The sequence below is a fragment of the Geotrypetes seraphini genome, chromosome 11 (genome assembly GCF_902459505.1).
Source record: "Geotrypetes seraphini chromosome 11, aGeoSer1.1, whole genome shotgun sequence".
NCBI classification, from domain to species: domain Eukaryota; kingdom Metazoa; phylum Chordata; class Amphibia; order Gymnophiona; family Dermophiidae; genus Geotrypetes; species Geotrypetes seraphini.
Window position 1 is genome coordinate 109,817,620 of NC_047094.1, and position 27,279 is coordinate 109,844,898.

At 44.2% G+C, this 27,279-nt stretch overlaps 1 protein-coding gene across 2 annotated transcripts in view; it reads left to right on the plus strand.

Annotated features, from left to right (window-relative positions):
* The window catches only part of SPATA2 (spermatogenesis associated 2), a 32,045-nt gene extending 9,899 nt beyond the window's left edge, over positions 1-22,146 (plus strand). For both annotated transcript variants that reach the window (XM_033914375.1, XM_033914376.1), the window contains exons 2-3: positions 10,194-10,620; positions 20,195-22,146. In XM_033914375.1, coding sequence (XP_033770266.1) covers positions 10,303-10,620; positions 20,195-21,436 — 1,560 coding nt within the window. In that variant the 5' untranslated portion in view covers positions 10,194-10,302 and the 3' untranslated portion in view covers positions 21,437-22,146. The remainder of the gene's footprint in view (positions 1-10,193; positions 10,621-20,194) is intronic.
* Positions 22,147-27,279: the final 5,133 nt, after the last annotated feature.

Here is a 27,279-nt window from a genome sequence, read left to right on the forward strand (position 1 = left end):
AGGAATATTATAAAACACCAGTGGCAAATGCTGTGTACTACCACATGCAAGGTCCCTGATTTGATCCAATTTCATTATTCTTCTCCCTAGGTAGGCTAGGAATGCTTTAGAGCAGTATTCTCCAAAGCAAGGCTCCTGGCCTCCCCTATCCCCCAAATCCTGATGGACACTTCTCTGGTCACCCCAGACATCTACATTCTTCTGGCTGCTTTGGACATCCTCATTCTATCCTAAACACCACCACCCCCTTCCCCAACTGCTTCTGAAAGCTCCTGCCTCCGGTACCACCATCTTCCAATATATCCATCTCCTAAACTTTTTTAATGCATCAGAATGCACCACTAGAGATCAAGCACCACCATTTTTAAAGACTGTAGCATCAAAGATAGGCATGACAGAGTATTACTCCTGCTTTCAAAGGTGGATCTGGGTAGAGGAGTTGGTGAGGGAGAAGAAGATATGCTGGACCTGGTGAAGTGGGAGACATGAGAGATGCTGGATTCTGTGGCTTAAGTGTAGGTAAGGGGGGCATTCGAGAGAGACATGGATTGATAGGTCTAGAAATCATTGGCATACATAATGCTAAAGGTGTCCAAGTAGCTCAAGCGGGAACATCCCCACTGAGATGTAACAAACATACAACATGGAGGGCTATGTACGTAAACGCCCACAGTCTGGGAAACAAGATCCTGGAATTAGAAACAGAAATGAGGAATGCCGACCTGGATGTGGTGGTGATATCTGAGACCTGGCTCACAGACTCCCATGGGTGGGACATGGTCATACCGGGTTACAACTTGCTTCACCGGGACAAGGAGAGCAAAATGGGAGGAGGTGTAGCATTATATACTAAAGATGACATTAAGGTCACCAGAATCACAGATGTCCACTACACTGGGGAATCCCTTTGGGTAAATTTGGCCAGAGGGAAGGACAAATGCCTGTATCTTGGCGTAATATACAGACCCCCAAGACAACGGGATGACCTAGATATGGAATTAATCAGAGATATAGAGAATATCACCTTGCATGGGGACACAGTATTGTTAGGTGACTTCAACATGCCTGATGTGGATAGGGACGCGCTTTCCTCTGCTTCCGGCAGCAGCAGAAGGCTATTAAACTCTATGAAGGGAGCAAGACTCAGGCAACTGGTGTTGGAACCAACAAGGGATCAGGCAATACTGGACCTGATACTTACCAGTGGAGAAAGTGTCACAGAGGTCTCGGTGGGCGACACATTGGCCTCCAGTGACCACAACATGGTATGGTTCAATCTCAGGAAAGGTTTCACTAAATCTACCACACTGACCAAGGTCCTCAAATTCAAGGACACAAACTTCAAAGAAAAGGGAGACTTCGTTCATCAGGTGCTACTTCGTTCACCAGGTGCTACAAAGCCAAGCAGAAACCGATAACGTGGAAGAAATGTGGTCGACTTTGAAAGCCACCATACAAGAAGCAACAAACCGCTATGTTAAATCAGTAAGTAAACAGCGAAGGAACAATAAGCCACAGTGGTTCTCTGCGGAGATTTTGGACCTCATCAAGGAGAAGAAAAAAGCATTCATCTCTTACAAACTCAGAGAAACAAGACTCTAGGGAAGTCTATCTGGCCAAGTCAAAAGCCGTCAAAACAGCAGTTAGGGAGGCCAAATTCCGCATAGAGGAGTCTCTAGCGAAGAACATTCAGAAAGGAGATAAATCCTTCTTCAGGTATATCAGTGACAGAAATAAGAACGCAGGCGGGATAGTACGTCTTAGGAAACCAGACGGAGACTATGTAGAAGCGGACTCGGAAAAAGCCCAACTGTTAAATGAATACTTCTGCTCAGTCTTCACCCGCAAGGCACCAGGTCTCGGCCCTCAGCTACAGACAAGGGTTGACGCAGATGACCCGTTTAGTAAATTCGAGTTTACACCCAGCGGTGTCTACTGCGAGCTGTCAAAGCTTAAGGTTAACAAGGCAATGGGGCCTGACAACCTACACCCCAGGGTACTCAGGGAGTTGTGTGATGTCTTGGCGGAACCGCTATCCGCGCTCTTCAATCTCTCCCTTAGTTCGGGTAACGTCCCGTTGGACTGGAAGACGGCTAACGTCATTCCACTCCACAAGAAAGGCTCCAAGATGGAGACAGCAAACTACAGACCGGTGAGTCTCACATCAATAGTGTGCAAACTAATGGAAACTCTAATCAAACGCCAATTGGATACAATCCTGAACGAGGAGAATCTACGGGATCCCCGTCAACATGGATTTACTAAGGGGAGATCCTGCCAATCCAACCTGATCAGCTTCTTTGACTGGGTGACGAGGAAGCTGGATGTTGGGGAGTCCCTGGACATCGTATACCTGGACTTCAGTAAAGCATTCAATAGCGTACCACACTGCAGGTTGCTGAGCAAGATGAGTTCTATAGGATTGGGCGACACATTGACGAAATGGGTTGGGAACTGGCTTGGAGGTAGGCTTCAGAGGGTAGTGGTGAACGGCACCCCCTCCGAAATGATGGAGGTAATCAGTGGAGTGCCGCAGGGCTTGGTCTTGGGCCCGATCCTATTCAACATCTTTATAAGGGACTTGGCAGAAGGGCTGCGAGGTAAAATAACATTATTCGCCGATGACGCCAAACTAAGCAATGTAGTGGGCAAAAGCACAACAGACATAAATTCAATGTCCGACAACATGATGCACGACCTACTCCTACTGGAGCGCTGGTCTAGGTCCTGGCAACTCAGCTTCAATGCCAAAAAATGCAAAGTCATGCACCTGGGCAGACAAAATCCATGCAAGACTTACACCCTTAATGGCAAGATCCTAACAAGAACTGAAGCAGAACGAGACTTAGGGATGATCGTCAGTGAGAACATGAAGACTGCCAATCAAGCTTCATCCAAGGCAAGGCAAATCATAGGTTGCATACGCAGGAGTTTGTTCAGCCGTAAGCCTGAAGTCATTATGCCATTGTATAGATCCATGGTGAGGCCCCACCTGGAATACTGTGTGCAATTCTGGAGGCTGCATTACCGTAAGGATGTGCTGAGACTGGAGTCGGTCCAGAGAATGGCCACCCGGATGGTCTCGGGACTCAAGGATCTCCCGTACGAGGAACGGCTTGATAAGTTGCAGCTGTACTCACTCGAGGAACGCAGAGAGAGGGGTGACATGATCGAGACATTCAAGTATCTCACGGGCCGCATCGAGGTGGAAGAAGATATCTTCTTTTTCAAGGGTCCCGCGGCAACAAAAGGGCATCCATGGAAAATCAGGGGCGGGAAACTGCACAGGGACATCAGGAAATTCTTTTTCACTGAAAGGGTGGTTGATCGCTGGAATAGTCTTCCACTTCATGTTATTGAGGCCAGCAGCGTGCCTGATGTTAAGGCCAAATGGGATAGACACGTGGGATCTATTCACAGAGAAAGGTAGGAGAGGGTCATTGGGATGGGCAGACTAGATGGGCCGTGGCCCTTATCTGCCGTCTATTTCTGTTTCTATGTTTACATTGTTCGGTGTTGTGATCCTGTATGAGAACATATGTCAGCTCTCCTCTGTTGGACCAAAAGTGACCACTACTATCCATCAGCAGTTAGCCTTGGGAACACAGCTTTTTGTATTACAATTTGAACAGTGTGACATTTGATTTGATTGATCATAAGATGTTAATTTTTCTTTTGGATTCTATTGATATATCAGGGAAAGTACTAGACTGGTTTAAGGGCTTTCTTCAAGCTAGATCATAGTCAGTGAAATGGAATAACAGTTTTAGGGAGTTGGTAAATGAGTCTTGTTTGCCAGTTCTCTTCAATGTGGTGATAGCGACACTTGGAGATTTACTAAACAATTAGATATATATCATATTACATATACAGATGATATCACTATTTTGGTGCCATTTGATTCTTTTTCATCTGCTGCTGCTGCTTTAATTCAGGATTGTGTCTCTCCAGTGAGGGAATGGGCCAGCATGGTTAGACTAAACTTAATACATCTAAAACTATCACTGGCTTTACAAAGCCGTAGTAGAGGTTTCTACCACCGGCTGATGAGGTAAATGCTCTGATGCTCATAGAATTCCTATAAGCCTCAGAGCATTTACCTTGACGGCCTGCAGTAGAAACTTCTACCATGGCTTTGTAAAAGAAGCCCTAAGATAATATGGTTTGAACCAGGGATCTCAAAGTCCCTCCTTGAGGGCCACAATCCAGTCTGGTTTTCAGGATTTTCCCAATGAATAATGCATTGAAAGCAATGCATGCACATAGATCTCATGCATATTCATTAGGTAAATCCTGAAAACCCGACCGGATTGTGGCCCTCAAGTAGGGACTTTGAGATCCCTGGTTTGAACCATCTTGTGTTCTACTTCTTTTCCTTATATCTATGGGGGAGCACATTAAATTTGAGTCCTACCTTTGGGTGTTACACTTGATTTACAATTATTAGTGAAGGCCCAGATAAATAACTTGAGCTGTACAGTATTTTATAGATTAAAGAAATTAAGATGTATTAGGTATTTTTTAATTGAGCATTTGACAATCTTGGCTCAAGCTATATCTTCTTTGATTACTTTAACTTGTTGTACATTGGGTGCAATTTCCCTGGATTGCCTACAACTACTGCAAAATGCGGCGGCCAGATTTATTTTTGGCCTTAAATGCTGTGATGGGAAGGAATCATAGCATGAATTATTCTAAAAATCATTATACACATTTTAAATGTACACTGAGCATGAACCGGAAGCCACTGAAGCTTACATATGGTAGGAGAAATCCTATTTACCTTGAAGAATAGGTGATGTTCGAAATGCCTATTTACTTTTATTTTCATCTGTCCACAAAATACATTTTTTGACAGCATCCTTCTTGTACCAAGCTACGAAACACAGCAACTCTTCTTCTCATTCTAAGAACCAAGTTGGCTCGTATTAAATTTAGAAAACTGCCTAAAATGATTCTTTTTTAGAGTTAATCTTAAATATGGAATGAGGAAGTGCCTGCTTTTCTGAATGAATATGTTTTTAGTATTTTCTGTATTTTTATTATTATAGTTGCTTTTTTTGCGACTTCAGGATACTACAGTATGTTCCTTCTCTTAGGATTAGTGTGGATTATAGTACTATCTGGCCACATATAAGCTGTTATATTACCATTTTTTATATTCCACCAAATCCTTCCCATATTGTATTGTAGAGGCAGGGAAAGCAGTGTTCTCAGGCTCCTCCCTCTCTCCTGGAGAGGAAAGAGTGATGCTGAATAGACAGGCCTGGGACCATAACTGGCGTTATCTAAAACAACTAAACTGAACTGATAAAGAAACAATAAAGCTACTTCAAAACACTTTTAACCTTTGACGGTGTTTCTTTATCAGTTCAGTTTAGTTGCCACTGTTCTTGAGGAACAATTTTTGTCTTTTTGACTATTACCCAGTCGTTTATATTTGGTTATCTAAAACAAGACATGATGCATGATCCCTAGCTCAGGCCCATCAGTGCAATGACTGGAGTAGGTATTTTAAGAGAGAATTTCATATAAAAGGAGAACAATTCCTAGCTGGTTATGAATAATGGCTCATGACCCTAATTTCAGAGGAGAGAGAGAGTACAAACAAGTGTGAGGAAACTGCTAGGTGAAAAAGGCAAGCAAAGAAATTGTCAAGTCAAATGGTAATGACGTTTTAAGACAATGAATGACTGCACAAAGGTAGCAAGAACCTCGGCTAATAGCTGAGATGAATGAAAATAAACCCATATCAAATCCATGGATGGTCAAAATATAAAACAAGTTTAAATCTGAATTAGTGTTTAAGCAATTTGCCCCATCACGTATTTGTTAGAGTTAAATTGCCTATTTGTTTTAATAATGTGGCAGAAGTTTAGTGGGACTTGTGTATAAAAGTTACACAAATGAGCTCTAGTTTTTATCTTACTTCCCCATTAGTACTTAAACATAAGTGATTGCATATATACTCGAATGTAAACCCATCCAAATATAAACTGAGATAACCTTTTTCACCAAAAAAGGGAGAAAAAAAGGTTGACTCAAATATAAAACAAGCTCACGTCAGTCTTGCAAGGTTACTGTAGGAGTGAGTGGAATGGTCATTAGAGGTGGTGCCTCAGCACCCTTATTTATTTATTTATTTAGATTTTTATCCCGTCCTCCCAGTAGCTCAGAACGGTCTACAAGTGAACATACACAATGGAGAGTAATTTGACATATAAGAAGTACAACAGGTTTAAATGTTTGGACTATAAGAATGTGATGTAATTTAAATAAAAGGAGAATAAGCAAATTAAGAGTAGACTTTACATATAAGTAGTTTAGTTTAAAAACAGTTCTATGAGTTTAGATACAGTTTGTCAGTGTAAGGACTAGGAGAGGACTATATTGAAATTTAGGGAGAAGATAGGCAGGGGAGAGAGGAGAGAGGGGGTTTAAGGGGGGGAGAAGACAGAGGGTGATCTTTAGTTGAAGAGGAGGGTCTTTATCAATTTGCGGAATGTTAATAATGAGTTCTGTTGTCTGAGTTGAGGGGGGAGTTGGTTCCAGAGGTGTGGAATGAAGTGGCTGTAGGACCGTTTGCGGGCAGTTTCTGTGAGGAGGGACCTTCCGGGGGGGGGTGCATAGGCGTATCTCCGATTTTGAGCGGAGGGTGCGAGTGGGGGTGTAGATGGGAAGCTTGGATTTTATGTAGGAGGGGGTGGAGGAATAAATTGTCTTGTGGGCAATTGTCAGGGCCTTGAAGGCACAGCGCTGGCTAATTGGGAGCCAGTGTTCAGCACGGAGTGCTGGGGAGATGGGATCGTGGTAGTTGAGGTTGTGTAGGAGGCGGATAGCTGCATTTTGGACCCGTTGAAGGCGTTTGAGATTATTTTTGGTTAGTCCATTAAATAGGGAGTTACAATAATCCATTCTGGAGAGGACATATGCGTAGAGGAGTTGGGCGAGGTCCGGTGTGGAGATGTAGGGTTTGATCCTTTTCAGTTGGCGAAGGTAGTAGAAAGAGGTGGAGATTACTTGGGATATGTGGGCAGATAGGGATAGGTGTCCGTCTAGGGTTACTCCTAGGCTGCGAACCTGATCTGTTGCCGTTAGTAGAGTGGAGTCCCATGCTAGTGTAGGACATGGGTATTTGGTGTTTTTTTTCCTGATCCATAAGAGTTCGGTTTTAGAGGCGTTAAGTTGAAGTTTGTTGTTTGACATCCAAGTTTTCATGTCAGAGAGGCAGTGTTGGAGGTTAGCAATTTGGGACGACCGGTTCTCGCCTAGAGGGAGGAGTAGCTGGATGTCATCTGCATAAGAGTGGATTTTAATGTTATATTTCTTCGCTATATCGATGACAGGCCTGACGTAGAGGTTGAATAGGAGGGGGGATAGAAGGGCGCCTTGAGGAACACCATATTTGATAGGCTTGGGGTTAGATTTATGTGTTCCTAGTAGGACAGTCTGGGTCCTTTGATGGAGGAAGGAGGTGATCCATTGGAGGGCTGTGTCCTTGATTCCGATGTCGTAAAGTCTGGATGTGAGGAGATTGTGGTCGACTGTGTCAAAGGCAGCGCTGAGGTCTAGTAGGACTAGTAGGGCATCACTGCCTTTGTCGAGTATAGACCAGCTGTCATCCATGATATCGAGGAGTACTGATTCTGTGCTGTGGCCTTTTCGGAAGCCGGATTGGGCTGGAGATAGAGCAGCTTGTTCTTCAATGAACGGGTGTAGTCGGTGGAGTACAATTCGTTCAAGGAGTTTGGAGACAAATGGGAGGTTGGAGATTGGGCGATAGTTGCCAGGTTCGTTAGGATCAAGGGTGGGTTTTTTGAGAGTGAGTTTGATAATAGCTGACTTCCAGCTGAGGGGAACAGTCCCAGTGGTTAGAGAGGTGTTAATGATGGGGAGGATGGATTCTGCCATGGCATCTTCTGTGGATAGCAGGAGGCTGGACGGGCAGGGGTCGAGGATGGTGTTGGAGGGTTTGAGTTCTCTCAGTGTTTCAAGAACTTCAGTATGAGTGGCTATATGAAATTGGGAGAGAGCGGCGGAAGAGGTGGTATTTGGAGTCGGCTGGGGCTGAGTAGGAGCGGGTTTGGTGTTGGCGTCAAGGTTATCTCGAATGGTTTGTATTTTGGATTGGAAGAAGTTCGAGAGAGTCTCGCTATCGAGTTCTGTTTGGTTGCTGTGATTTTTTCTTTGGGCGTTAGTGAAGAGTTGGTTTGTGAGGGTGAACAGTTGTTTAGATCTAGAAGGGGCTAGTTGTAGGAGGCGAGAGTAGTAGGTCTTTTTTGCTTCTAGAATGGCTGCTTTGTAGGTGATGGATATGTTATTCCAGTGGGCTTTGGTTTCTGTGCACGGGTGTTTGATCCAGATCCTTTCTGCTTTTCTCAGTGATCGTTTTATGGATCGGAGGTCATTAGTGTACCAGGGGGCAGGTGCTTTGTTGGTGATTTTTTGGGTTGTTTTTGTCTGGACAAGGCTATTATAGAGGGATTGAATGTTGGAGTGCCATGTGGAGGCAGCCAGGTCAATGGAGTGGGGATGTTGGGTGCAGGTTTCATTTAGGGTGCGAATACCCGCGGCCATGGTTTGAGGGCTGACCGAATTAGGGAGTTGACGTAGGGTGGGGGGGGGGTAGGATCTTTACGCGGGGTTATGGTATTTTCGAGTGGGAGTTCGAATTCAATGAGGTGGTGGTCTGACCATGGGACAGGTGTGGTGGTATAAGTTTGTCGGGGCTCTGCAGTTGGGTCTCTGAGGGTGAAGAGCAAGTCTAAGATGTTGCCTGCTGAGTGCGTGGGTTGTGAGTTTGATCCCAGCCTGCTCTTTGTGACTCTGGCCAAGTCACTTTAATCCCTCTATTGCCCTAGGTACTACAGTTAGATTGTGAGCCTGCATGGACGAATAGGGAAAATACTTGAGTACCTGATTACTGTTCAATGCATTGTAACCGCTTTAGGTGAATCTCTTCATGAAAAGGTGGTAAATAAAGATAGCAACCACTGTGGGAACTCATAGGAGGATTGCTTTTGCCCTGGCTCACCACTAGACCAACATGGTTTAAGGTAGGCCGGGGAAGCAGCCTGCGATGGATCTGAGAAGGGAAAGACTCCTCCTACTTTTGGACCATTTGGCAAAAAAGTCTACATTTATATTCGAGTATATACAGTACTTCATATACAGCTCCATTTTAGACAGGTCATAGAAGTAGGAATTGAGATGTGCAGATCTGTACATCTCAAGTTTCACCAGTATTTTAGGACAGAATCTGCTGATATAGAGCCTGTTCTAAAGCACAGGAGAAATGAATGTTTATGTTGCACATACCAGCCCATAACATTGTAAATGATGACAGATAGACTCCTCCCTAAGGAAGTCCATGATTGGCTTAGGCTTAGGCTGAGCCAGTCAAGGCCTTAGGCCCCTCCCCATGCATCACATGATGCACTGGAGTGGGGCCTAAGGCCCGCATTGCGTCGGAGGGACTGAGCACTCCTCCTGCTCCCAACGTAAAGAGATGGGGTGTCCGGTGGCAGGATGGTGTGGACATCCCTCCTGACGTTTGTTTTGGGGGGGGAGAAGGGGAGAGGCCAATGGCAAGATGGAGTGGGCATTCCCCCTGCCATATTTTTAAGCACGGGTGTTGGGCGGGGGGGTATTCGGCTGGCTGCGAGGGATGAGGGGGCGATGGCAGGAGGGACCGGGCATCCCTCTTGCCATAAATTCATCAAGCGGGCAACAGAAGCCTTGACAGCAGTGACTACTGTCAGGGCTTGCACCGACTCAATCTCTCACTGAGCGATTGAGTCGGGGAGTTTGCATGCAAACGATTTGCACCTCCGTGCAAACTATTTGCATGCAAACAAGATAGTGAATCAATCGCTGTTTCAAAATCGGCCAGAGAATCAGCCAACAGCAATTGAATCACTATCTTTAGTGAATCTGGGCCCTAGTCCTCTTCTGAAGTGGGGAATAAACATTTATGAACTTGTCACATCATTGTTCTCTCAAATCATGTCCATTCTATCCCCCTTGCATTTGCATGCACTTGGGTTTGATACATGTATTTTCTAGCTTTGTGAAATGGGGATTTAGGCATTTTTGCAAGATAAAATGTTTAAGTGACAGTTTATGTATGTATCAAATGAAAATAGAGCTTGTAAATTGAGGGCCATTGTGTTTTTGTTTGATTTCTTTTCCAGGAATTGCTGTTGCCAAAGTTAGTAACGTGTCACAAACCAACTCACCTTTCCTAAAGAAGCCATGGATGCAATGAGGTAGCCGCTTACTGACATTTAGAAGCCAGTTTCAATGGATACAAAATACCGGGACGACTTATTCAAAAAGTATGTACAGTTTCATGAGTTCAAAGTGGATTCTTCAGATGGCAGGCAGCGCTCCATTAGTGATGAATATCTTAGAACTGCAGCTTCAGCCTTACTCAGCCTGTACAAAATTGATCCCTTTTATAGATTCAGGATAGTAAACCTTTATGAGGTGGCTGAAAACTCCTTAAGATCTCCAAAATCTTCAAATTTACGTGCCCTTCATATTGCATTTGAAGTGCTGGAGACAGTTGGAATTAATCTCTTCCTTTATCCTTGGAAGAAAGAGTTCAAACGCATTAAGGTAAGGTTTGTTTTTCCTTACTTTGTTGCTGCTTTATATTAACTACAGTTTAGATTTACACAGGTTTTTGTATTACTGTATACTGTTGTGGCCACTTATTTGTACAGTGTGTGAAGGAGACACTTAAAACACTTTAGGGGTAGTTTTGCTAAGCTGTGGTAAATTCTGTGCTTATTATGGGACTTTCCCATGTGCTAAGTCCAGATTGCTGCATTTTTAGGGCTTTTTCTGTTAATTGCAAGTTGTGCGATAATGTTACCATTAGTGTGGTACCTGCAAAGAGTTAATGCAGAAGCACTTAACCTCCTCCTGTTTAGGAGGAGCTATGTGCTCCTGTGTTAACTCCGCATTTTCTGATTAGCATATGCTAATCCTAACACACTAGCTGGATAACGTGGGACTGTCCATTCCGTCCATAACACTCCCCTCAAATATTTCAAAAAAATTGGTAATTCATGGATTAGCATGCACAAGCAGTCAAATTACTGTAAAATGCTTTAATGACGGTGCCTGAATATTTGGAAGTATTTTTTAAACCGTGTCTTATATTTTTATACTGCAGAGTAGTTTTGAAAACAGCATGGCACAATCATTAATGGCTTTTGGTAACCAAAATCTAAGTCACCGCTTCCATATGGACACCACTTTCTTAGTTTACTGATTTGATTTTTTTTTTTTTTTCTTTTGCAACAATTTTCTAGTTTTTAATCAACTTGAAAATCCAGAGCTATGAATAAAAACACAGATAATGTTCACATTTTGTTTACAAAATGCAAAACAAGGTATGGTTAAAAAAACATTTTATTGTAGTGTAGTTCCAGAAATCGATGTAAATGCACGCTGACCACTGTTCTATAAATGGTGCTCCGAGTTGGCTGCTATGTTCCCTCTAATACACATTTTTGTGGATATTTTCTGTTTTATGAGTAAATCAAGAAAAAGTTTTGTTGTTTACCTGCAATTACAACACTTTCTTTTCCAGAGATAAATTTTTAAAAAAAGATTTGACATCGATATGTGAACATTTCTTAAGAAAGAACTGAATATTTCATTGGTGTCCTAATTTTTTCACATGGCTGTACTCAAATATAAGACAATCCGAATATAAGTCGAAGTACCCCTTTTCCCTCAAAAAAAGGAGAAAAAAAGGTTGACTCAAATATAAACTGGGGAGTCTAATATTATCCCAGGACAAGCAGGCAGCATATTCTTAACGCATGGGTGACGTCACCGACAGAGCCCCGGTACGGACACTTTTAACTAGAAAGTTCTAGATGGCCGCACCGCGCATGCGCGAGTGCCTTCCCGCCCGACGGAGGAGAGCGTGGACCCCAGTTTCTTCGTTTCCGCGGAGCGAAGAAGACGCATGTGCTTTCAACGGCTGTTGAAATCTCGGTTTTTGCCTTCCCGCTCGCGCTATTTTATTCCTTTTTTTGTTCCTTTTCCTTCGGATTTCGTTTTTCGTTCTAACTTGCAAAAACAACAAAACTTTGTTTTTTCTTTATTTTTCGGGCCGGCCCCCCGGCGGGGCCTGTTGCCACCATACAGGCCTCCGGTTTTGATTTTGCGGAGGCCATGTTCCCCTTCATGCCCCCTCAGCCGGGCTTTAAGAAGTGCCAGCGGTGTGCACGCCCGATATCTCTCACTGACCCGCACAATTGGTGCCTACAGTGCCTGGGTCCAGAGCATCGGGCTGACACCTGCACCCGCTGTGCTACTCTTAAAAAACGTACTTTGAAAAATAGACAGATCCAACAGAATATCCTTTTCGGTACCGGATCTGCCATGGAATCGGCCGCGCCGTCAACGGCGCCACAAAAGTCGGCACCGACTACTTCGACGACGCCTGATCCTTCCTCGGGGTCGCTGGCACCAGGTAAGCCGGCTAAGAAGCCTTCCACTTCCCTTGAGCGCCCTCCTGCCACACCGGCGACGCCGGTCCTCCCGGCATCACGCCGACCCCGCAAACGCTCCGCCCCGATTTCGGTGAGTGCCTCGTCATCGGCATCCTCATCGCCGGGGCATGGAGCGGCACCTATGGTACCGACAAAGAAAAAAGCGGTACTGGTGCCCCCTCTGGACGACCGCATTGCGGCCATACTCCACAGCCAATTGCAAGAGCAACTGCAACAACAACTCCAGCACTTGTTGCCTGCAATTTTGGCCCCACTCCTTCCGGTACCAGATCGGCCCGAGCATCGCACCATACCGCCGGTGTCGACACCATCGGCACCGTTGAACACCTCCATGCCGGTACTCGCGGCTGAACCACTTAATCCTCCAGTACAAACACGCTCTGATGCCGACCCTCCCCGACATCGAGACCGACACCAGTCCCCCCGAGACCAGGACCGGCATCGATCTTCCTCCCCCAGTACCGTCTCGATGCGCTCTGGCAAATCTCTCTCTAAGACTCGCCACACTGAGCCGTCCGCACCACCGTCCCGTCCTGCGCACACCGACGTCAGGGACCCGGACTTATGGGAAGAATCCCCACCCGGTACCGATGGTGAGGCTTCCTCAACGGACGAGGAACCATCGATGGTCGATACCAGTTCCAAACCTGAACAGTCCTTATTCACAAAATTTCTCAGGGAAATGTCGGCGGCTCTGTCGATCCCTTTGGAATCCGACTCTAAGAAGTCCCAGGCTTTCCTGGACACCCTGGACTTCGAACAACCTCCCTAAGAATTTTTAAAGTTACCCGTCCATGACATCTTACGGGAAACTTTTTACAAAAACTGGGAAAATCCTCTCACGGTACCGGGTGCCCCTCGAAAACTGGATAGTTTATAGAGGGTCATTCCTATCCCGGGGTTCGACAAACCTCAACTACTTCATGAATCCCTTCTAGTGGAGTCCACCTTGAAGAAAACCCAGGGCTCCAGTGTTTATGCCTCCACCCCTCCTGGCAGAGAGGGCAGAACAATGGATAAATTTGGCAAGCGCCTTTATCAGAATTCCATGCTTGCCAACAGGGCTAATAATTACACCTTCCACTTCTCCTTCTATATGAAGCATTTGGTGCAACAACTCTCCTCCTTACAAAAGTACCTCCCTGAGCGTAAGATCCCGGTTTTTCAACAACAAATCTCCAGTTTGCGCCAACTCCGGAAATTTATGGTGCGATCCATTTATGATTCTTTTGAGCTGACTTCTCGAGCATCTGCCATGGCTGTTGCCATGAGGCGCTTGGCCTGGCTGAGAGTTTCTGACCTCGACATTAATCACCAAGACCACCTGGCTAACGCACCTTGTCTTGGTGATTAACTATTCGGGGAGTCCCTGGACTCAACTACCCAGAAACTTTCAGCACATGAGACCAGGTGGGATACCCTAATCAAACCTAAAAGGAAGACTCCACCTGCTCGCCCCTACAAACAGCAGTCTTCCTACCAACGCAGGTTCTCGGCCAGACCTCTCAACCCGCCTCAGCAGCAACAGCCTTGCCGGCCTCGTCAGCAGCACCAAACTCAGGCACGTTTACAGTCTCACCAACCTGCCAAGCCTCCCCCACAGTCAAAACCATCTCAGCCCTTTTGACTCTTTTCTCCAGGGCATAGCCAGTCTCCCGCCATCATTGCCTCTTCCTCAGCCGATAGGAGGCCGCCTTCAACTCTTCCTCAACCGTTGGGAGGTCATTACATCAGACCTGTGGGTCCTCAACATCATTCGCCACGGCTACTCTCTCAACTTCCAGACTCTTCCACCAGACAATCCTCCCATAGAGTCTGTTTCTCACTCCTCTCAACCCCCCCTCCTCCTGAGGGAGGTCCAATCCCTTCTTCTTCTCAATGCCATCGAAGAGGTACCCCCAGACCAAAGGGGTCAGGGATTCTACTCCCGCTACTTCCTGGTTCCCAAGAAGACAGGAGACCTCCGTCCCATCCTCGATCTTCGGAACCTCAACAAGTGTCTGGTCAAGGAAAAATTCAGGATGCTCTCCCTTGCCACGCTTTACCCTCTTCTCTCTCATCACGACTGGCTATGTTCCCTAGACCTCAAAGAGGCCTACACTCACATTCCGATCCATCTGACTTCACGTCGCTACCTCCGATTTCAGGTACAGTACCACCACTATCAGTACAAAGTGCTACCCTTTGGCCTCGCATCATCGCCCAGGGTGTTCACCAAGTGCCTTATTATGGTGGCGGCCTTCCTCAGGTCTCACAACCTCCAGGTGTTCCCATACTTGGACGATTGGTTGGTGAAAGCTCCTACGTCTCCGTTTGTGCTACAAGCCACTCAACACACCATCTCTTTCCTCCATCTCCTGGGGTTCGAGATCAACTACCCCAAGTCACATCTCCTTCCCACACAGCGACTTCAGTTCATTGGTGCCGTCCTCGACACCACTCTGATGAGGGCGTTTCTCCCCTCAGACCGCCAACGAACCCTGCTCCATCTCTGCCGTCAGGTGCTCCTTTGTCGCTCTATTCCTGCTCGGCAAATGATGGTTCTCCTGGGCCACATGGCCTCGACAGTCCATGTGCTTCCTCTGGCACGACTCCACCTCAGGACACCTCAATGGACTCTAGCCAACCAATGGTCACAGACCACGGATCCTCTTTCTCATCCCATCTCTGTGACATCGTCTCTTCAGCAATCTCTTCAATGGTGGTTGAACTCCTCAAATCTTTCCAGGGGTCTACTCTTTCATCTACCCCCTCATTCCATGATCATAACCACAGATGCCTCCCCCTATGCATGGGGAGCTCACATGGGAGATCTTCGCACCCAGGGACTCTGGACCCCTCAGGAGCGTCAACATCACATCAACTTCCTGGAACTCAGGGCCATGTTCTATGCTCTCAAGGCCTTCCAGCACCTTCTCTATCCTCAGGTTCTTCTCCTGTGCACAGACAACCAAGTCGCCATGTACTACATAAACAAGCAAGGCGGCACCGGATCTCCCCTCCTCTGTCAGGAGGCCATCCGCATCTGGACCTGGGCCACGGCCCGCAGTCTCTTCCTCAAGGCCGTCTATATCCAGGGCGAACAGAACTCCCTGGCCGACAACCTCAGCCGCATCCTTCAACCTCACGAGTGGACCTTGGATCCTCCCACACTCCACTCCATCTTTGCTCTCTGGGGCACTCCTCAGGTGGACCTCTTTGCAGCTCCTCACAACCATCAGCTGCTCCAGTTCTGCTCCAGACTCTACTCTCCTCATCGTCTGACCCCGGATGCATTCCTGCTCGACTAGACGGATCGGTTCCTCTATGCCTTTCCTCCACTGCCTCTAATGTTGCGGACGCTATTCAAACTCCGCAGGGACAGAGCCACCATGATTCTCATCGCTCCTCGGTGGCCTCGCCAACACTGGTTCTCCCTCCTGCTCCAGCTCAGCTCCAGGGAGCCCATTCCTCTTCCTGTGTTTCCTACTCTACTTACGCAGCAGCATCAGTCTCTACTTCATCCCAACCTGTCATCGCTCCACCTGACAGCTTGGTTCCTCTCGGGCTGACCTCTACAGAGAATCTGTCTCAGCCTGTCCGTCGCATTTTGGATGCCTCCAGGAAACCGGCCACCCTCCAATGTTACCATCAGAAGTGGACCAGGTTCTCCTCTTGGTGTCTCCTGCATCACCACGACCCCACCTCGTTGGCGGTGGAAACTGTACTGGACTATTTGCTCTCTCTGTCCGACGCTGGCCTCAAGTCTACCTCAATTAGAGTCCACCTCAGTGCCATCACTGCGTTTCATGAGCCTATCCTCGGAAAACCTCTCACGGCTCATCCACTGGTTTCCCGGTTCATGAGAGGCCTCTTCAATGTCAAACCACCTCTGAAGCCTCCTCCAGTCGTCTGGGACCTGAATGTGGTTTTATCAGCCCTCATGAAACCTCCATTTGAGCCTCTTGCCACTATTTCACTCAAATTTCTGACGTGGAAGGTGCTTTTCCTCATTGCCATCACCTCTGCCAGGAGGGTTAGTGAGCTGCATGCACTGGTGGCCGACCCACCTTTTACTATTTTTCACCATGACAAGGTGGTTCTGCGTACCCACCCTAAATTCCTTCCCAAGGTGGTCTCGGACTTCCACCTCAACCAGTCCATTGTATTGCCTGTCTTTTTCCCTAAACCCCATGCTCATCCTGGGGAACAGGCGTTACACACGCTAGACTGTAAGCGGGCCCTGGCATACTACCTGGACCGTACCAGGGCTCACCGCTCTTCACCTCAACTCTTTTTGTCCTTTGACCCCAACCGTCTGGGGCACTCTGTTTCTAAACGGACGCTTTCTAACTGGCTTGCTGCCTGCATTGCGTTCTGTTATGCTCGGGCCGGTCTCTCACTGGAAGGTGCTGTCACGGCCCACAGGGTCAGAGCTATGGCTGCTTCTGTGGCTTTCCTCCATTCCACGCCCATCGAGGAAATTGCAAGGCTGCCACTTGGTCCTCGGTTCACACGTTCACTACTCACTATTGTCTGGATGACTTCTCCAGACGGGATGGACACTTCGGCCAATCTGTGTTACAAAATTTATTTTCCTAATGGCCAACCATCCCTCCTCCCTCTCTGTTAGCTTGGAGGTCACCCATGCGTTAAGAATATGCTGCCTGCTTGTCCTGGGATAAAGCACAGTTACTTACCGTAACAGGTGTTATCCAGGGACAGCAGGCAGATATTCTTACGACCCACCCACCTCCCCGGGTTGGCTTCTTAGCTGGCTTATGTTAACTGGGGACCACGCTCTCCTCCGTCGGGCGGGAAGGCACTCGCGCATGCGCGGTGCAGCCATCTAGAACTTTCTAGTTAAAATTGTCCGTACCGGGGCTCCGTCGGTGACGTCACCCATGCGTTAAGAATATCTGCCTGCTGTCCCTGGATAACACCTGTTACGGTAAGTAACTGTGCTTTCATGTGCCCTGCCCGGATCTGCACCCAGCCCTCCCTCACTCCCTGCCAGGCTCTGCACCTAGCCCTCCTCAATCCGTGCCCTGCCAGGCTCTCCACCCTGTTCCACTTCCCTCCCTGCCAGATTCTGCACCCTTTGCCATCTCTCTCCCAATGTCCTGCAGGCCTCCACCAAGCCTGCCGTATGACCTGGTGATCAAATGGTAGGCCAGGACAGGAGGGATCTCCCCTGTCCTGGCTGACTCTGACAATTTTTTTACCCTCCCAACTCCCCGCATACCTTTTGAATCCCTGGTGCTCCAGCGATGTACCAGGCAGAAGCAAGCTTACTACGCTCCTGCCCATGCTGAGCCCCTCCTTGAATGGCTGCCTTGAGTTTTTGCGGTACAGTGGTGTATGGGGCATGAGTGAGCTTTTTGCGCTTCTGTCTAGCCCTGGGCTGCTCCCTGAATGGCTACCGCCAGTTCTCACGAGTCCCGACTCACGAATCCCTACGAGGGTCAAGATAAGAAATTGGGTCATTAGGGCATAGACAGGGGGTGGGTAAGCAGAGTGGGCAGACTTGATGGGCTGTAGCCCTTTTCTGCCGTCATCTTCTATGTTTCTATGTTTCTATTCAGGGAGTGGCTCAGGGCTGGGCAGGAGCTCAAAAAGCTTGCTCATGCCTGGTACACCACTGAGCCTTGAGAACTCGAGGTAGCCATTCAGGGAAAGGCTCAGCATGGGGCAGGAGCACAGAAAGCTCACTCCTGCCTGGTACACCACTAGACCACCAGGGATTCAAAAAGTGGGGGAGGGGTAAAAAAAATTGTCAGAGTCGGCCGGGACGGAGATGGGAGGGTTCCCTCCTGTCCCAGTCCACCAGGTCATAAGGCAGGACGATGGAGGCCTGCAACAAGTCCCGGGGGGGGGGAGGAATGGGGGTACTGACCCAATTATAAGACAAGACCCCCATTTTTGGGCCATTTTTTTGGCCTCAAAATCTCATCTTATATTTGAGTATATATGGTAATTATTCCTGTAGCACTACCAGACGTACGCAATGCTGTGGTCACTCACAAAAATAGTGACCTGACACAACTTTCAAACAGAATGATAATCTATAAAAACTAATTAAACTAAACTAAAATCAGTTACACACACACGCATATAAATCCTTGTGTATAAATTAGGTGCAGATCCCCCAATTTCTATAACCAGCCATGCCCTTTTTTCTGTTATATGCTAAAAATATGTGCCTGCATCTTTATACAATAGCAACATTCACATATTTTTTTATAGAATAGTGCATAACAAGTTGCACTTGCAAACTCACATTGTTGCCCAGTTAAGCCAATAATTGTTGGCAGCCATTACTCAAATTGTGCATGCAATCTTTCACTCCATATATAGGATCCGGGGTAAGTATTTTAGATTAGTGTCAGTGTATCAGTTTATCTTTGTTTTATTTAACTTTTTTCTTTCCCAAGTTATCCTGCTCCCCCTTCTTTTTAAGACATAAGCCCAGAACTGGGAATTTCCAGTTGGGAGTCCTGGCTGTGTGAGATCTAACCAGGGTTTTTCCATAGTATGATTGGTATTCATGCCCTTTGCTGGGGCAGGGCTAGTAGCTCAATTTGGTTAATCCATTTTGACCAAAAATAATAGTTGTGAAATTCTAAGTTCCGTTTATTTGAATTGATCATGCTTATACTTATAAAGAATCTAAAGGGGGAAATAAGAGTTCTAAAAATGATCACATGATGCATAGCTTCAAGAAGTTCACACATTTGTAAAACTAATACAGAAGGTCTTCTTCCCACAAGTACAGATGTTTGCATAATGTACTCAGAATGAATATTCTACTGAGTTAGATCTACTGTAGGGAGCATAACGAGGACGAAGAGATTCGGAACCAGAAAGAGTGAGATCTACTTATTGATTTGCTGCCTGAAGTTCTCATTTTGGAAATTCTTTTCATTGAACTTGGAGCCTAGTTTTTTTGGGGGTTTTTGTAAATCTTTATTGATTTTCCATTAATAAGCACTTAAATCCAGTCAGTAGCAGTATACAATATAAGCCCCCCCACCCCACAATTACATCAGTGATTCACACTAAAGATATATCTCTCCCCTCCCTACCCCCTGGATGTGTCTGAATTATACCAACCAAAAAAAAAAGGATTGGAAAAAAAAAACTATAACAATTGTACAAAAGACGTTAATGAACCCCAAACTAAGTTAAATATCTTAGAATGCCCTAGTATGTCAGCATTCATCTTCTCATACCTATAGCTTAAACATAAGCTCGCCCACCAGAAAGAAAAATTAAGACGATCACAGTTTTTCCAATTTCGGGTTATCTCTATGGCTATCCCAGTCATAATCAGAAAAAGCCGGCATTTATAACGATCCATGGGGAGGGCTTAATATACAGTAGTGTTCCACATATAATTACCTGGAGCCTAGTTTTACGAATAAAGATGGCATGATTTAATGCTTTAAGGATGATTCTGTTTACACACCTTAACTAGAAATACTTAAGCAGCTTTTACATTTGTTTACGGTTTTTGTTTGAAATTACTTTGATTTGCAAGCAATACAGAGAATGCTTGTTAACATAAATTTACTTAACTTTACTAGATCAGGTATGCCAGAAATAGTGTAAAGAGCTATTTTTAAATTGTTGACTAGATATTTAGGATTTTACTGCAATTTTTCTTTCTTTTTTTCCAGACTTACACAGGACCATTTGTTTATTATATAAAGTCTGCATTAATTGAAGAAGATATAAGTCAAATCTTGAACTACATGGGATATGTTCACGAACTGGGAGCTGTGTATAAACTCAAAGACATGGTTGATGCTGCCCAAGTGAAATGGATTTCATTTGAACTTTTCTTGGCTAGAGTTGAATGTGAACTGCTACTTGAAATCCATTCACAGGTAAAAGATAAAGGATATTTGGAACTTGATGTTGTACATGAGCGAAAGAATAGCAATGAGGATGTTCGTGGATGCAGTAATGAGCTGAAAAGGCGTGCTGAATGCAAAGAAAATTTGAATGTGTCTATGACCCGTATGGTACTTCAAAAATCAGCTAGTGAAAGGGCCTCTAAAGACTATTTTAAACCAAAAGTAACCAAGCCTTCTAAGTCTGTTGACACTTACGAGAGCTACTGGGAAAACAAGAACAAACCTCCTTTGATGACATCTTTGAGTCTTCGGAAAGAACCAGTTTTGGTTGATTCAGAAGATGATATCAAAGACGAAATCATTCGTCCATCACCTTCTCTTCTCACTATGTCAAGCTCTCCTCATGGGTGTTCAGATGAATTTGTGCACATTTCATGCAATCCCAATGGAGTACTGCGAACAAACCCCAATCACATTTATTTTTCTGCTCAAGAAGATCTAGATTTATATACTGATCCTGATTCTAGAAGCATGCTACATGTTAAAAGACAAGAACCAGTCAAAGCCGATGTGTGGCTGTTAAGGAATGATATTGGTCCTGCTTATTATAAGCGTACGCATCCAGCCAAAGAGACCACATCCATTAAGTGCCAAAGCTGCGGTGTTTCTTGTGGCACTTCTGTTTGCCAGAAGTGTGAAATTTTGTTTTTAGGATCGGATTATCAGGCAGTCAAGCAAAGCAGTTTGTCTGGCAGAACACCTGTTAATGACAGTATGCCCTCTGGGAGTGTGTTACGAGAGAAACTGCATAGCTCCCAAGCAGCAAGTCAAGATAGGGTTTATCTAAATACAAAAATGAAACCAGCACCATTGCGTTGTGGCTTTTGTAACAGACCTGGGGCATCAAACACATGCACGGTTTGTTCAAAAGTCTCATGTGATGCTTGTGTCTCTGCATACTGTCGTGACCATTGTGGCCGAAAAAATGACTATCATAAATTCACACCCAACAATCAACTAAATTATAAATCGAACCCATTGTCCCACATTGTATATAGGTAGATTTTCAGTTTCATATTGAAAAATAAAGGGCTAAAGTAGAGAACTCCGCCATGACTGGAAATATTAAATACTGACCTCTGCTGCAGAGATGTGCCAAATCATTGGGATATATTTCTTACTAATTTGGTGTCATTGGTCCTTTGGTATGCAAAGATGCTGAACAGTTCATGCTGCTGCAGTTTGATACAATAATCCTTGAAAGGAAATTTGCTATTTAAATACACGATATTATCATCCCTACTACATGTGCACATGACAAGTTGTTTGTATTTCATTCATATTCTTGACTGAAAATACCCAGGTATCTAACCTAGTATGGAAGCAGTTGTGCTCTTTAAAGGAATGGAACCCATGATTTAGACTTATGCTTAATGTACTTTATTCGCTTAACACTAAAAGTCCAGCGAAGAATAGGCAAGGCTGTACGACCAGTTGAACTTCAGAACTACCAGTATTTTGGATCCCCTTTTCTAAAAGAAATGTTAATGACGGTTTTGTTTCGTAATCTATTTTCCAACTGTTTGTCATTTCATTAATAATGAATATTTTGATCCCTAGCGTTTGAACTAGCTGCTCCCATTTCTTGTAGCCCTTTCAGGACCAAGGGACATATTTGTCCCATAACTTTAAAATCCTATAAATTTTGATTGGGATAGTCTACAGTTCTAAATTTGATATGTACGGATTCCATATGATACTGCCTTTATGTAAACAAACTGGTTCATTAGCGTCGTTGCCAGATTGACGAGAAGATTCACTTGCCACACTGTCCATAAGCCAGAAGTGTGATTTTTTAAATAAAAATAATGATATTTCACCAAAAAAAATCAATTTTTTGGCATTTGCAAGCCCTTTTTACCATAAAAATGTCGTCAAAACCACAAAAATTGGCCTACGATCCTTATGGTCCTGAAAGGGTTAAGACTGCCTCATTTCCATTTGGGGCTTGAATTTTGTGCCAATTATTATTAGAAGGAAGAGAAATATGTGTTTTCTTTTCTGGTCTGTCAGCGATTTTGTTTTCATTCAGGTAGACCTACATAACTGCTTAACTTTTGTTTTGGTTGTCTTTCTTTATAACTTTAACACCGAGGTAGGAGGTTTATAAAATTTCTGTCACTTTACTTAGCAGGTGAATAGTTCAATGTATACAAAAGGTATGTTTAATAGAGAATGACATGGGAAAAAAAATTTGTCTCCGCGACCACTCTCCCTGTCCCCGCAGCATCCATACAAGCCTCAGTACTACAATATTTAGCTTATTCCTTCCTTTTAAATCAAAGTTCTGGCTGCTGAACTAGAGAAAGAGATGTTCAGCTGGCAGGGCTTTGTTTATAAATTTTTATCAACACAACTAATATACTACTTTATCCTAAAGCAAATAATAATAATAATAAATAAATAGATATTTTTTTTCTACCTTTTTGTTTTGTCTGGTTTCTGCTTTCCTCATCGCCTCATTCAATTCCTTCCATCCACTGTCTGTCTTCTCTCTGCGTCTTCCATTTGCTCTTTTACTATGCCTCTCCCTTCACCCCCCCCCCAAATTGGTCTGGCACCCATCTTCTTCCCTCCACTCCCCCCATAGTCTGGCATCTCTGTCTTCTTCCCTTCCAGCATCTTCTCCCCACTCTGTTCCCCATTTCCCTTCAGCATCTTCTCCCCACTCTTGTCTTCCCCATTTCCCTTCAGCGTCTTCTCCCCACTCTCTGTCGTCCCCATTTTTCCCTTCAGCGTCTTCTCCCCACTCTCTGTCTTCCCCATTTTTCCCCTTCAGCGTCTTCTCCCCCCTCTCTGTCTTCCCCATTTTTCCCCTTCAGCGTCTGCTCCTCTCCATTCCTTTCCACATCTGCTCCTTTCTTTTCCACCACCACCCTTCCTTCTTGCCACCTCACTGCCCTTCAACACTCCTTGCACAGCTCATGAATCTCCCTCCCTCCCCCTTACCTTCGCGGCGCGTTTTAAGTTACATTCCAGAGTAACTTTCTCAAGTCGGCTGAGCCTACCTGCGGTCGTGTACATCTGTGGGCAGAAGCTTCTCCTCTGACACAACTGGAAGTTACGTCAGAGAAGAAGCCCACAGACACACATGACTGCAGGCAGGCTTGGCCGGCTTGAGCAAGTTACTTTGGAAACTAATGTGCCGCGAAGGTAAGGGGGAGGGAGGGAGATAGATTTGGCTGGTAGGAAGGAAGGAGGGGGCGCGCACGATCGGTGACCGCGCGCGTTCCCTCCCTTAACTGCGGGGACATTCACCACTCCACGGGGCGGTGGATGGCCTTGTCCCCATGCCCGCAGTGAGCACTCCCCCCCCCCCCACCGTTTTGGTGGGTTACCCACGGGTAACTGCCACCATGTCATTCTCTAGTGTTTAGTAGTATGAATTTCAATAAATGATGATTGATCCTTAAGGACCAGCACATCTCTGCCTCCCTCTCCCCCTTTTCTCTCCTGTATGTCAATTTCAAGTCTGTATGGTTTGAACTGAGCAGCATAACTTGTTTTTTGTTGTTGTTTTTTTTATTTATTATTGACACAGCATCCTTGGTCATAGGATTTTATGGAGAAGTCTCAGTTATAGTGCACATGGTTGTTGTTGTTCAAAATAATGCTTAAATAACTTGTATCATTTTATGTACTGTAAATAGATGAGAATAATTCAGAGATTACTTTTTCCGTACATTTGATCAATATAGTCTGTGCATAAAATCTGTAAAACAAATTTTTATGCAGCTTGTCAAACATTTTCTTTATCTAATCTTTTAATTTAAGACCCTGGTTTGATTGGCCAAATTGAACTTTTCCAGTGCATGCAGTCCCTTAAAGCATTTTGAGTTAGGCTATGTATTTTTGTTGTTTGCTGTGGAGATAGAATACCAGAATATTCTCTTAGCTAGAATTCTTTTTGCAAACTAAATCCGTGAATCAGTTGATTTGACTTGGTCATCCCTGGATGTTCGGATGCTACTGTTGCACGATATATAGCTTAATATTCTGATTTGAATTGGGCTCCGTTCTCGGTTGCACCCACCTAGCTTTATCACAGCCAGTATGGTAGGAAAATTTAGTTAACTATGTCCTAGCTGGTTCTTAAGTACAGTGATTATTAGTAAGTTACTGGAAATCATACGAGGGTCATTTCATAAATAATGCACACTTTTTTTAATTTACATGTTTGTTTGTTTTTTTTAAGTATTTCTTCACAATCCTTCAATATAGTCTCCTTGCATTGCAATGACTGAGTCCCAATGTCTGGGAAGCTTCATTATTCCATCCAAGACACCATTTTAGTTCAGTTGCCAAATGGCTTGGGTACTGGAGAAAGAAAGCTCTTCCAAAGATGCAAAACGATGTCCATGCATAGGTTGTTTCAACTTTGGAAAAAGGTCAAAGTTTGACGGACTCATGTCTGGACTGTAGGGAGCATGAGATAACGCCTCCTAGCCATATTCGTGTAGTTTTTCAATGACGAGTGGAGAGCTCCATCTTCCCCACAGCCAAAAAAATTTAGACGAGCTCAATCAAAAGTCAAATGATGATTTTGCTTATATGAAGGCATCATAATCACAGACAAAGTTCCATGTGGAAGAAGTGTCACAGCAGTGTATTATCGTGATTTTTGCAAAAAATGCGCAGAAAAATGCATAAAACTCAACCTCAGTTGTTCTTGGCTGGGCCACTCATTCTTCATGACAATGCTCGCCCATACATAAGGAATGTCATTGAAAAACCTACACGAATATAGCTGGGAGGTGTTACCTCATGCTCCCTACAGTCCAGACATGAGACCACCAGACTTTGACCTTTTTCCAAAGTTGAAACAACCTATGCATGGACATCGTTTTGCATCTTTGGAAGAGCTTTCTTCCGCTGGTACCCGAGCCATTTGGCAACTGAATTAAAATGGTGTCTTGGATGGAATAATGAAGCTTCCCAGACATTGGGACTCAGTCATTGCAATGCAGGGAGACTATATTGAAGGATTGTAAAGAAATACTTAAAAAAATAAATAAATAAAACATGTAAATTTAAAAAAGTGTGCATTATTTATGAAATGACCCTCGTATATTGATCTAGAAGCAACCTTATACTTTCAAGATGCCAGGTGATCAAATGCTTTAAACCTAGCCTTAAAAGTAAATCTCTTTTATTAAAAGTATTTTATTTTTTTGATTAATGATGCACTTCAAGACAGCTATATCTTTGTGTCCCTCCAAGGCACTGTGGTGTTAACGCCATCATGGACTTCACAAGCTGCTGGAGAGGGAACTCTTCGAGGACCTATTTCACTTTACTCCTAAAATATAAGTATATTTTTAAAAATATTTTTAAATTCCTACGTGTGTGTGAACACATTGTTATTTTCAGATAGGGCAATTTGGAATGCTGTTTGGCAATTTTTGAGTTTTAGTATGGTGGAACTGGCACTGTAACTGTTTCATTTCCTTTAAAAGAAGTGAGGCCTACGTAATAGCATGCCCTTTTGGAAATCAATATGTTAAATAACATTTAGAAACTGAGCCATGCTTTTCTCTAAAATGTACAGAAGTGGGTGATTTAGCTTTGCACTTTGTCACATGCTGAGCATGTTTTAATTGAAACTTTTGGAGGCCAATAGTTCACCACTAGAGCTGGCCTTTATATTTGTAATTGTGAAATATGAAAAAGAAACCAAGCTTATCAGTTAAGTGTGTGTTATGATCTACATTTGTACAAAGAAAGAATAGCCCCAGTTTTTTTTATATAATATCAGAACAACCACAAAAGATCATAGGCTTCATAATAAAATTAAGCATCTGGGTTTATTTTAACAACACTGCTCTATTATGTCCATTGAACAAAATGTCCAGTATCTTAAGGAAATATAAAACTTTGACAACTGCACAGATTTTGGGTAGACTTGCCTTTTTGGAGTGATCAAGAGTGATAAATGGGGCTGCTTATTATACTGGAACACATGTAGATACATGATCTGTATATAAAGCCAAAAGGAACATTTTATTAAAAGTCTGTATGGTGGTTCTAGGTTGGTGTTTATTTTTATTTCATTTAGTTTTTCTGAAATTGTGTGTCCGTTTTCTACATATGCTGGTGACCATGTCCTTTCCATGTTGCCACTTGCAGCAGTACACTAACTTAACTAATAACATGTAAAATGTGATGCCACGTAATTTGTACAGTGAACGTTAAAGGGCCTAATGTTTTGTTTTACGAAGAGGTCCTATGTACATATTTGCCATGGAACACTGTAGTACAAAATGTGATAACTTGCGAGTGACACCACACCTTCTCTTTTTTTATTTTTATTTTTAGTGTGTGTACCTTGTTGTATGAGTGCTGTGACTGAGACAGTAAAATTATATATGCATATATAAATATATATAATACACACTTTTAAAATGCAGACATTGTGTATCTGATTTCCATCAAGAGATCTTGATCATATTTGAGCATTTACAATTCCTACGAGATATATACATAGATGTATATATACATATATATATATATATATATATATATTCTAAAAATAAAGAATGCTTTCCAAGAAAATAAATGTTAAATGCAGTCCTCATTTTTCTAAAGAGTGTCTCTGGCAAACTAGAAACACCAAATATTTGTGATAACATTTTCCATGTTTTGCTTTTTGTTTGCAGAAAGTATACACAGTACTTACACTATATTCCAGTGTGCCGTGAACTTTTTGAAGCTGCAGCACATTAAACATAGGGTCACAGCTGGAGGGCATCCAGAAATGCGCATATGTCAATGCAATGATGTCACGTACATGTGTGATATCATCACATCAATGTCCACACATGTGGATGCCCTCCAGCTGCGGCCCT